General features: G+C 41.3%; 1 protein-coding gene across 1 annotated transcript in view; it reads right to left on the reverse strand.

The window, feature by feature from the left end:
• SND1 (staphylococcal nuclease and tudor domain containing 1) overlaps nt 1-12795 on the reverse strand; it is a 410758-nt gene that overhangs the window by 339273 nt on the left and 58690 nt on the right. Inside the window, exon 10 of the mRNA XM_033098795.1 lies at nt 2730-2843. Within this exon, the coding sequence (XP_032954686.1) occupies nt 2730-2843 (114 nt within the window). The remainder of the gene's footprint in view (nt 1-2729; nt 2844-12795) is intronic.

Raw genomic sequence — 12795 nt, forward strand, 5'->3', positions numbered from 1 at the left:
TCCCTGTTCCCAAACTCGCCCAATTCTTGTCATTGCTGCGATCTCAGTCAGAAATTACGTTCTCGACACTTTTTATCTAGCTAACTCCCAATCACCCTTCAGGCCTTAAATGTCACTTCCTCAAAGAAGCCCTCCCAGATTATGCATCCTCATATATTCTTAACTTTTCTTTCATAACACACATGAAATTACTTGTATACTTCTCCTGCTCGACTTGAGCATTCCAGGAGGGTTTGGTTTATTCCCTCGCGGCCTCCCCAGCATGGTACCTGATACAAAGTGGCCCCCAGGAAACATTTATCACTGAAGACAACCCCATTCGTTTGAAGTTCTAAACCTGGGCTGTCCACTACAGTAACCACAACCCACACGTGGCTATTGAGCCCTAGAAATGTGCTAGAACATACTGAGACGTGTTCCACATGTGAAATATATATCAAGTTTCAAAGACTTAATAAAAAAACTTTTTTAAATTAAGTAAAATGATATTTTTGTTGATTCATTAGAAGTTTGAAATGATACTGTTTGGGATATATTAAACAAAATGCATTACAATCAATTTTTTACTATACCTACGAGACAACTTAAAACAACAAGTACAGCTCCCGTTTGGGCCTTGCATGATAAATCTATTGAACAGTGCGGGTCTCGTGCCTTTTCTGTCTGTGAACTCCTCATCCAGGAAGATGCACACTCGCTGCTTCTGGGAAGGCTTCCCTAGCACCCACCGCACCTGCGTTCTGCACGGCACCCTCCAGCATTGTGCTCAGGTGTATTACAGTAACTCACTTAACTTATTTCGTATGTAAGCCCTCATTAAAATCTTCCACAGGAACGTAATGAACAAATAAGAGAAATCATTACGCATTTCACTCAGAAGCTCATGTTGTAGACTCTTAGAGCGAAGCCTCATGTACAACTTTCTTAAAATGAGGTTAAGACCTCAGGAGTGAACAGAAGTTTAAAAAGAATGAGAAGAGAGATAATATACCTCGGGGTAAAGAACAAGGTATTTGATAAACAGGATCCTGTGTAAACAAGGACACATATTCCACCACCTTCCTGTCATCCACTAGGCTAAGGGAAATCCACCCATTCCCCCCTGAGGAGTTCCCAAAGGATCCTGGAAAAAGTGAAAATCCTCAGTAATAGTTCAGTTGTTACTCCAGAAAGCCTGCTAGCATCCTACCTAAGACATAACGCTCCCACCCCCTAAACACTGCTTAAAATTCAGCTACAGAGTCTACATTAACATAATGCTTTTGGCTGATGATGTAGGCACAAAAATTAACGTTCAAGAATTTCAAAGTTGTGGTTGCTGTGGGAACCTTAATTCCAACTGCACGGCACAGATGCAGAATTGTGGACTACTCCCAATACTGATAAAATTGGAGATGTATGTTTTGTGCAATGAGGCAGAGCTACAGTTACTGAGAGAACCTTACTTTGGCATTTCTAGGCTTTCATGAATTTAGATTCTCAGCCTTACCACAATACTGTTTGCTGGATTAAATTGCCTCCTCTGTGGGGGAAAAGGGGAGAAAATGAACTGATTGGCCAGACATTCAAAGAACCCATCCTGTGTGTGTTTCTTATGCATGAGCTGATTCGAAAGACAATCATGATATTTTTATTTTACTCTTATGGGTTGTCTGTAAACTCTCATGCAAATGAGAACAGGGCATAAATTTCAATTTGTGACTGCACCCAAGACATGTGCAGGCAAAACATCAGAAAACCAAATTTCATGTCTTTAGAACTACAAAAGGGATCGATTTAAAAAGTAGATAGCACTAACTTCAACCCCACTGTTTAATTTCTACAAACTGTCCAAATACTTGACTAGGTCACTGGATCTCGCTGAGGATCCAGTTCTGTGACCAGTTAACACATTTACATCCTTTAGTTATCAGAGAGCAAAAATAGGAGTTGGAAAGGTATCTGTAACAACAAGATATAACCAACCAAACAAAAAAGTTCAACCTCAATCTCTATCACCAACCTTTCATAACTCATAACATGGAGAAAATTTGAAACAAAACTGCCTGCAGACTACCAACACTTACAGTTTTCATTCTAAGCATAATTTCTCAAAATTGATATACTGAAATCATACACATTGGTTAGGCAAGCACCTGTGCTGCCAGGAGATCCACAGTGTAACTAATAATTACAGTTACCCCTTGTAAACGATGAATAGGTGAGTGAGCCTAGAGAATGGCGATATAGATATAGATATAGATCGATATAGTTTGATATAGATGGATCTATATCCATAGCTATATATCAAGATTCTTTTCTTCGTAGAGCAAAAACATATGGAACTATCAAATCAAAATGACCAGTAGAAATGAGCCTTTCCCCCATGCGTGTGAGATACGGACTTTCTCCTCTCCTTATTCTCAGAGAAATAAGATCTCCGTAAGAAATAAAACTCATCTACCACCTCACACATCCCAACCCTACCTTCTCTCAGGCCCGCCAGGGAGGAATGCCAGCCATGCCCACCCAAAAGGGAGTACAGCCGCAAGTGTGTGTCAGGAGAAATTGCGGCCTGCCCACTAATTGTAACAGATAGGCTGCAAATATTAGGAAATAATACTTTGGAGATGTAAAATACTTGTCCTTTAGCTTTCTCAGTCATATGTGCCATATTTAACTGATTTAATTGTCCAGCTCCTTCCCTTCGGTTTTTGAAGAGAGGCTGCTCTGCTTCCCTGTTCTCTCACCTGTGTGTTTTCTCCCTCCAGCCTCGGTGGTCGGATGCTGGACAGATGGATGGTCTTGTAGTCGCCCGAGTTCAGCTTCACGACAATGGCATCAGCATTCAGCACCTGCATCACCTGTGGGAGAAGGCGGAAACGCTCAGACCTGCTTTGAAGGCCCGGAGAGCATAATACACATGCGAAGTAACAAGGCCCACCCCAATCACAGGGAGAAAAATGAGAGTCATAGCCATTTGGGGTAGATCCAATATGATCCTTCTCGCGGCAACAATGTTGGAAAAACTACGCTATACTCACCAGTCCCCAAAGACCTGATGATGATTTTTCAATGAGTGGAGTCTGTATCGCTTCTAAAGACGGTCAATCTTTTTGATCTATTGCCCTGACCAAAATATGTGATTAACTACAAAACTTATGATCTAGAAATCCAGTCTCTATAGGTTACTGAACATTTTCCTAGAAACAGGCTCTAAAGTAAAATCAAAATCCCCATCTCAAAGTGAACCGAGGAAAAGAGGCAAGGGCTGGATTAGAAGGTACCCGCGCTAGATGACAAAGAACCAAAATAGGATGCCCAATAGAGAGGAGAAAAATCAAAGGCAAGTGAAGGGCAAACAGAATTGTCATCTCAGCATGGACAAGGAGATGTTAATCTCCCAGCCAGGAACATTAAATTGCTAAGATTTCACTTCAACTACTGTGAAAGCCACCTTTTCAAAGCACTACTCTGGGCACCTTTGTTTTAGAACCCCATCTCGGTGCTATTGAACCCCACTCTCAGCTGAAAATCATTAACTTCCAGTTTGGAGTAACTTACAAGGATATGTATTCAAAGGGCGGAAGCACAACTACTCATCCTCTGTGGAGGTTATCAGAACACTCCACTGAGGGACCCAGAATTCCACTGACCCCAGGCTAGGTCCTCATCAGGGTGATCACCAGAACCCATAATTCAGCCAACAGTCTGCAATTCACCCAATTATATTCAGAGCCTGCTGTTACATAGCTGTTTCTTTTTCTTTTTCTTTTTTAATTTGCACGCAACATTTTGCTACAAGGTAGCTATCATCTACAGAATCAAAACCAACTCTTCTAGGCTTCAATCAGGCCCCATCAGGATTCGACAGGCAGCCAAACCAACCACAGGGTCAGCTCCCACAGGAAGGGTAGACTCCCAAAATTTCCCTCCTCTTTTATGCCTGAAACAAAAGGAGCTGGCCTCTCCTGTGCTATGGATAAAAGAGCCCTTGTTAACTATTCCCTGGAAGCCTTCAGATCTTTGAGAACAAATATATCCATTTACTTGCGGACTCCTCCAAACATGGCTACCCTCTACCGTTTTCCAAAGAACCAGCCAACCACACACCAAAATGAGTGACTTAACGGCCAATCTGGAGAAACAGCAAAAAGCAAAAACAATTGAGAAATGTAACATGATCGGCTAAATAGCAAGAGGAAAGTGCCATCGAACAGAATGGATGAGAAAAGCAAGATGATGGTTGGAGTCGAGCTGAGAGTCCGCAGAGGACCGACTATGGCTGGTAGATGCGGGACATCCCCGGGTTTTACCACCATTAGTAATGGAAGCCATGGAAACCAGAAAGCCAGGCCAGCGACCGAAACAGTAATGAAAGTCTGAGAGGCAACTGGGTAGATTAGGAGGAGGGGGAGATTTTTAATTAAATTTATAGGTGTAACATTGGTTGATAACATTATATAAGATATCTGTATATACTTAATGTGTGCTCACCTCCCAAAGTCTAGTTTCCTTCTGTTACCATATATTTGACCCCCTTTACCCTCTTTGTTCTCCCCCTACCCCCTTTCTAATTTTCCACTATACATAAAATTAACAGCAAAAAGCTAGTCTCAAATAACCACAGCCATTCTCCTATAACCTTTCTGACAGACCTGAGAATCACAAAGGCTAAACATTGAAATCCAAACAGCCAGAACCCAAAACTCCCCTGGCCAGAAAAACATGGTGAAGTCCAAGAGTAATCAAAAGCATGCTCTGTGGTCACACCAGGACGACGTCAAGGTCAGGGCTGGTTACTGAGGTAAATGGGTTACGGTTACCAAAGGGCATAGGACCCTCAAAATCAAAGAGCCCCTTATGTCAGCCAATCACAAAAACATGCCCATGAGTGTAGAACTTAAAAACAGCCCTGAAGATATAAGCAAATAAAGATTCAGTAACAATGAAAACGCATGCATCTTACTCCCATGACCATCTAGACACTAATGCTAAAAATGCCCATCGTAATAGAATCTCCCTTTCATTACCTAAAGACACCAACAGTGGCCTGGACAACTGACCAACACAGATCAAAGATGGTTTCCCTGTCCTTTAAAATGCCAAGTAAAAGAATTAGAAATTGGATGACAGACCACTCCAAGGGCAAGGTATCCATGATACGTGCTATTATTCTGCTATTCCCCCCTTCAAACCAAAGAGAAGGAAAAGTTCCACAGAGCCACACCAAGCAAAATAGCTAGTAAAGCAAATCAGTACTACTCCTCCCTCGGAAGGACAGGACCACTGCCCGAGGGATAATGGAGTAATCATCAGGCATCTCAAATGCACACACATCACAGTAGTTCCTAAGTCTCAATGATGGACAGAACTCCATATTTCTCTCATACCGAAATTAGCTTATTACATTGTCAATTGCTAAAAACAGGGAAATTCCTATAATCGAGACATGAGAAATAGCTAGACACTCTCCATTCCCTAGTCACGCTCAGACAGGAATGAAACCAGGGAAATATCACAGTGCTCACACCTTCACCCCCTGATTACAGAACGTGAAGATCTAAGCATACCCCTGTGACAAGTCACTGGTATTCGTCACTCCTGTAATGCGTTCGCAGCAGCAGCAGCAGCAGCAGCAGCGAATGGATTCTTGGAGCTGTAAATTTCAGGCCTCAGCAGCAGCCTCTGCTCGGTATCTCCTTGATTAGAAACCTCCTCTTCAAGAACTGCACACCCTAATGCTGCCAACTAACGAGGTTTGGCTTTCTGGTGAAGGGGTGCGTGGTGAGTGCATATGTGTGTGTCCGTGTGTGTGTATTTAAGGGGGATTTATGACTTTTTATTCCTCTGTAAATTGTGTCATTACTGTCCGAGTACAAGCAGCGCCGGAGCTGAGAAATGGAAGTGGCAATAAAATAGTGGTTCTAAGCACGTACTGTGCAATAAGTAAAATGCAGAGTGGGTTACTACCCAAAGCCTGCTCAGCAGCACGGTTACAGCACCACATTTATAACAGCGCTATTTCGTATGGTGTTTTTCATCAGGATGTTTCTAAGTAGGCCCACATCGCTCACTTTCTCTACAAGCCACAGATTCCTACTCAATCCACCCCCACACACACCCACCATACCACACACTCCAGGAATTCACCCAAGGCACAGGAGCAGAAATCTACACTGCAAAAAGTCACTAGCTGGACTCGAAACACATGCCATAAATCCACTTCCCTCCCTATCTCCTAAAGCCCAACTGTGAAAGGAAAAATGAGTGGTTTAATGATGACGAGTGTAGGCTGAGGGCTGCCACAAGTCAAGAGAAGTGCAGAGTGCCGTCAGGGGCAGGGGACATCCATCCCCGTCCCTGGCCTTCTGCCATACTACCCATCTGCAGAGTCCATCCACAGTGCCCACTGGGTGGCGAAGAGCGGCTGCTGCTCAGCTTCTAAAAACCCTGCCGTGCATATAAAATGAACCAGAAGATCCTACAACAGCCCCTGAGCTACAGAGACCCTCCAGATAGCTCTCCAGACACAACTACCAGTACTCCCAGAGCTAACTTATCAGAACCAGATAGAAACAAGAGGACCAGCAGCCCAAAAGGGGCTTCTCCGGGAGTGTCCTTGATGGGCCCACTGGGCACGGGACACCAAGCATCCTCTCTATTCTCTGAACACACGCCTTCCAGCTGTTTCTCCTGCTCCCTAAGGTTGTATGCTATGCGTATTCTCCCCAAAGCGAATCCTGCGAACACTACCGAAGCAACACCAAAGTAGGTGAAATAAGGAACATACCACAACTACTACAACAACAGCCTGGAGTCGCTACACAGTGCCTTCCCCACTCCCTAGAAAAGTACAGCTGGCACCCTGCAACCTTGACAAAATACTAAGCACAACAATTCCCTGATACAAATACCTCTAGGCACCTAAGCATGATCCAACAGACTGGACACTATAATAGGTACTTCAAAGGAAGCCAGACAGCAGACAAATTCCCATAGAGCGGCATCCTACAAAATACCCAACCAGTACTCCTCAAAACTGTCAAGGTCATCAAAAGCAAAGAAAGTCTGAGAAACTGCCATAGCCAAGAGGAGCCTGATGAAACATGACAACTAAATTTAGCGTGCTGTTGTGGGTAAGATTCTGGAACACAAAAGAGACACTAGAGAAAAACTAAACAAATCTGACTAAAGTGTGGGCTTTAGTTGACAGCAACATATTAATATTGGTACATTACTTATAATCAATGTGCCACAGTCATGTGAGGTAATAACAGGGGAAACTGGGACGGGGAGGCTATAATGTGGGAACTCTGTGTGCTATCTGCCCATTTTTCTATAAACTTGAAACTGTTCTAAAAAACAAAGTCGCGATTTAGAAAGCCAGGTAAGCAATGGTTTTTACAAATCTTTTCTAATTCAATCATTTTCTTATCAGCAATCAGTATGCTGACTTAAGCTACAAACCAAGTCTTGATCTCTTTGGTGCAACAGAGGCCACCTCCCTAGCCAGACCATCCCCGAAACTTTCATATAAAAGCCCGATGACAAAACTCAAGGAAGCAACTAGTATTTTTCTGTTCTCTCCACATCACCAAATGGGACTATAATGGAAAAGTCTCCATAATGCCAAAAATATTAAGAAGTATATTAAGAAATATTAAGTCTCCCTGCTTAAAAACCATCTCATAGAAACATGATAATGAACAAAGCTATGACTGGAAGCACAGCAAAAAATAATCAGAGCCAAACCAAGTAAGTACTACACTCTACAGTATCCATGGCTGCTTATATAACCTGACCTCCCAAACTGGACAGGGCCACCAATAACGGAGTTAACTACTTAGGATAATCTCAGACAGATCCCTTGAGGGTAAGCTCCTTGAAAGCAGAAACCACTTCCTGTTCTTTTGAATATTCTCAAAGCACCTCTTTCAGGGCTCGGTTTGTTTAAGCAATCAGTTGGTACAGAGAACCTAGCTCCAGGCTTCAAACCAGGCAGGGCGGTGAGAAGACTCCGCCTCCTGTGGACATGCTGCCACTCCTCACCTCCCCACCCCCCCAGTGTTATTTGGGGGCCCAAGCATCCAGCAGCAGGGACAGGGAAGCCAAGCCACGTGCTCAGGGGACCATATGGCTACAAACAGCACAGATCAGCGAAAACGCCACAGGGAAGGCAGGCAGGAAACTGGCAAGCCACGACAGGCCCAAAAGTCTCAAGCAGGCTCAGCTAATCACTGTGAAGGGAACATGCTTCTCCGCTAACCTAGAGAGACAAGGAGAGCCCTCCCTTGCATTTCCTTCCTTTAAGAAGGGAAGCTGCTCAAACCGAGAATGGAAACCAGTCTTTCAGCAGGCTACACGGACCGGACCGAGAGAACAGGCGTGAGACTCTTGGCATTCGTTCCAGAAGTCACCTGTAGTGTCCCAGAGGCACCCAGTTAAAGAGTTCACAGGTCACCTTTTGTGGGATTTTCAGACTACTTAGCTGTTCCCTGTGCAATTCGTTACTAGGAGACAGGGTGACTGCTGAAGAGAGAACCACTGTTTGTTCAGCCCTTATAGTCCTTCAGCAAAAACCTGTTAGGACTGTCAGACTGTGTTCATGAAGGCCTAGGGCATCTGAGGACCTTTTTAGGTTTCCTTGGCATTAACAGACATTTTAAATCAGGTAAAACAACTACAAAACTGCAGTTGCGTTTCAGGTTATGAAAAGAAGCATGGATCATTTTTTCCTTTTAAATTTAATGCTGATTGCACATGTTCTACAACAGGGGATGACAAACTATGGTCCAAGGGCCATCCAACCCACTGCTTACTATTGTAAATAAAGTTTTATTGGAACACAGCCATGCGCATTCACTCACATATTGTCTATAGCTGTTTATTAGCTATGGTGGCAGAGTTGAGTAGTTGCAACAGATACTATATGCCCCAAAGCCTAAAATATTTACTATATGGCCCTTTGAGGAAAAGTTGACCTACCTCTGTTCTACCACATATTAGAAAAGGAACACACATAGGGGTGTATACACTGGTTAACACTGCTGGAGAGCTATTTGGCAAATATGCTCCAAAACATTCCAAAGGAGGTAATTACCATTTACATAGCGATTTATTCCATTTTTTAAATAATGGAAAAATTATAAACTATATGAATATCAACCTGTTGGGGATTGGTTAAATAAATGGAGAACATTATGAACAAACTAAAGCAAGAGCAAACATTTACTTTTTGGTTCCCTCCTTAAACACCTCTAAACAAAATAAAGGCATTTATTTTATTTTTTTTGCCATAAACCCAAAAGGACAAAGATTAATGGGAGAAAAGAATACAGCAATAAAACTTTGGAAGCTAGAAAGCAGATGTATGAGTGGTAAGAGTCTCCACAGACTCACAAAAGCTAAATCCTGAGCTAGTGGTGAGAAAACACAATAACCAATCTGATTTATACTGCAGACTTCCCTCAACCATCAAGACTAAGAAAATGCCAAATCGGTAGTCTCAAGTGGGAATGAAAATGGGACCAAAAACTAGGATTGGTTTATAACTTATGTAAGAATCACCTGGGTTTCAAGATGTATACACTAAATCCCACACATAAATTTATTGCTTCTAACCCAGTGTTCAATACCCCATACTTAAATAAGACAAACAACCAAGGATCACCAGACAGCTGAGGAAAGCCTCTAAGATAAAAAATAAGGGACCAAAATAACCAAAGAGAATTGAAAATAACTTGGAGAACACAGACTACGCAGGGAAAAGAAAATTTTCAAAAGATTATAATAAATTCTAGAAAGCTAATAGATGATATTCATCTCTGAAACAAGTACTAGATGTTATTTTTTTTAGAAAATAGTAATAAGAAAAACATTCAGAGAAAAAAAGCTCTTAGAAATGAAAATACAGTATCATAAGTGAAATAACTGAAGGGCTATGAAGAAATCTAGAAATTAACAAAAGACAAAGAGATGGAAAATGAGAGGAAAAAAATTAGAAGACCAGTCCACAAAGTCAAACATTCCAATAGGAGTTCTAGAAAATAGAGAGCAGAGAAACTAGATGGAAATCAACAACGAAACAGTTGAAATTCCCAGACATAAAGGATTAAAAATTAAAGCATAATATGTCCACACCTGGATAAAACAAATGCATCATTATGAAATTTCAGGGTAAAAAAGAATTTGCTAAGAGCTTGCAGAAAGAAAAATTATATAAAAATGAGGAATCAGAATGGTTTAAAACCTCTAAAAAACAAGAAAAAAATCGCCAATAGCTAAATGACTGTGGAGCAATGCCTTCACAATTCTGAACAAAAATAACTTCTAACAAAATTCTATACCCAGCTATACTATCAATCAATTGTAATTATAAAAAAGACATGAAAGGTCTCAAAATATTTACCTACCAAACACTCTTTTCCGAAGAAGCTAGAGAATCTGTGCTATCAAAATAAAGTAGTAAATCATAAAGCAGCAGCCATGGGACCCAGCAAACATAGTTACAACCCAGAGATAAGGCACACAAAACCACAAGAAAATGGTGAAGAAATCCAAACATGACAGCTCTATAAGAGGGTAAAAGAAAAACTAGTCTAGACTGGTACAGGTGACAAGACTCCTGGAAAGTACTGTTGAAAAAATAAAGTTAACAGACTGAATCGATGTCTTATGAGAAAATTTAAACAAGTAGAGTGTGGGGGTTAAATTAATCCATATGTAAAAAATATATATCAATTAAAAAAATTATTAACTCCAGGTAAAACAAAAAACTGTGCAGGAAATGAAAAGTACTCATAATATGTTACATGGCTCAATGGTGATTAGCCTTTACAAACTAAACTTTAAATATTAACCAAACCAGAATTATGATATAGTCCTATTGGAAGGATTGGGTAATATGTGAATACGTGCACATGAGTGAAAAAACTACACCCTCATCTTCCAAGGGGTGAAGGAAAGGGGTTATTATGCCTAAAACTGAAAAACTTAGAACAATATAAACATTTTATTCAAAGATATGGATTAGCAAGAGTTAAAAATGGCTGTCTGAAGGGAGAGGGAAAACGGACTAGTTCGTTTCTTAATAAGCCCACAGAGTTCTTTAAATGTTTATATATTAAAAATAAAAACTTAACAAACTTAAAAATTATATACAAAAGAAAAAAGAGCAGTACTACTTGAAAGTAGGTACCAGTCTGCAATGAGATAAGGAGCTTGTATCAGAACATAAATCAACAACATCACTGAGAACACTGCTGCCACTTTTTCTGTAGCAAGCTTTTCTTGATGAAAGAAGCAATGCCTTGATTTACATTGATGAAAGAAGCAGTGCCTTATATCATATCAAGGCATTTTGAGTAGGACTGGTATAGATCAAGGTTCAGCAAACTTTTCTGTAAAGGGCTAGGGAGCAAATATTTTAGACTTTGCAGGCCGTATCTCTCACAACTACTCGCCTCTGCCACTGTATCATGAAAACCGCTATGGACAATATAGAAATGAACAGACGTGGTGGCTACGTTCCAATTTATTCATGACACTGAAATTGGATTTCATGTAATTTTCATGTGTCACAAAATATTTTTTTTCTATGTAAAATCCATTCTTAGCTCACAAGACTATACACAAACAAGATTTGACCCACCAGCCACAGTTTGCCAACCCCTGCAACGGGCAGTATGATCAACTTTGTCTAGAAAGAGAAAAAGCTGTGTCATAGTAGTTCCATGTAATAAAGTGTTTTTTCTTCTCCTTTCTATGCTTTTTTGCTTTAAAAACAAAAAGAATGCTGAAGAATTTCAAAAATCAAAAAGTTTTAAAACCGTTTACCTACCTACAAATACATTTTTCTCTCTAGTCTCTAAGCAGGCCTATACCAAATGACCTAATTTATGTTTAAGATACTCCAGGAGAATGGTTATTCCTCATAATCCTCAAATGGTTTTTGGAAGCAATCCTTTATTCTGGCATTGGTATGAATAAAACGTCATAATGAAGATAGCCTCACCCTGTTTTAAAACTAAACAGAAAAGACAGAAAACAAAAACCAGATCCTGAGATTCTGGATTTTAACAATGCAGGAAATGTTCCTAGAGCCAGCTCTCCCTTTTCTAGTTACCAATAAAGTCATTTTTAAGATAAATGCAATGCTAGTAACTCAATCACCACATCTTTTGAATTTCTTTCTTTGGCAAAGGCCCCAAACCCTCAGAATCTAGATTTCTCTACCAACTTGGTTTCAACCGAGGAGGGGCTGGCAAGGACAGTACAGAATAATGGGCCCCTCCCAAGCCTCATCTGCATCACTAATATCACAGACCCTCCAAGTGATGCTGGTGAAAATGGAAGGCCCGCCTTCCTTGTTGAATGAAGGATCATCCCTTCCCTGTGGAGCTACAGTCCTCCAACAGACCAGATTACAGGAAACAGAAGTACAACCAAGGAAGTTCTAATTAGGTGGAACAGCTACGTCCAAGTTTCTTTCCAAGTTAGCAGAGTCCTCACACAGAAAGGAAGTGGGGATCCACTATGGTCTGCGTCAGACTGGAGAGATGCACAGGGGAGTGTCCAACCAGGGACTATTCCCAGTGAGGTCCACTAAAAGGCACAGTGATACTAGGTAAACCAACCACTGTCTGGAGACCACCTCCTAAGGACAAGAGGGAAAGCGGCTACTTGAGCACTCTGCTTCGGGCAAAGCACACCACACACCACACACCGCACACCACACACACACACACACCACACACACACACACCACACACACACACCACACACCACACACACACCACACACACACACACACAC

This window comes from Rhinolophus ferrumequinum, chromosome 26, assembly GCF_004115265.2.
Source record: "Rhinolophus ferrumequinum isolate MPI-CBG mRhiFer1 chromosome 26, mRhiFer1_v1.p, whole genome shotgun sequence".
NCBI lineage: Eukaryota > Metazoa > Chordata > Mammalia > Chiroptera > Rhinolophidae > Rhinolophus > Rhinolophus ferrumequinum.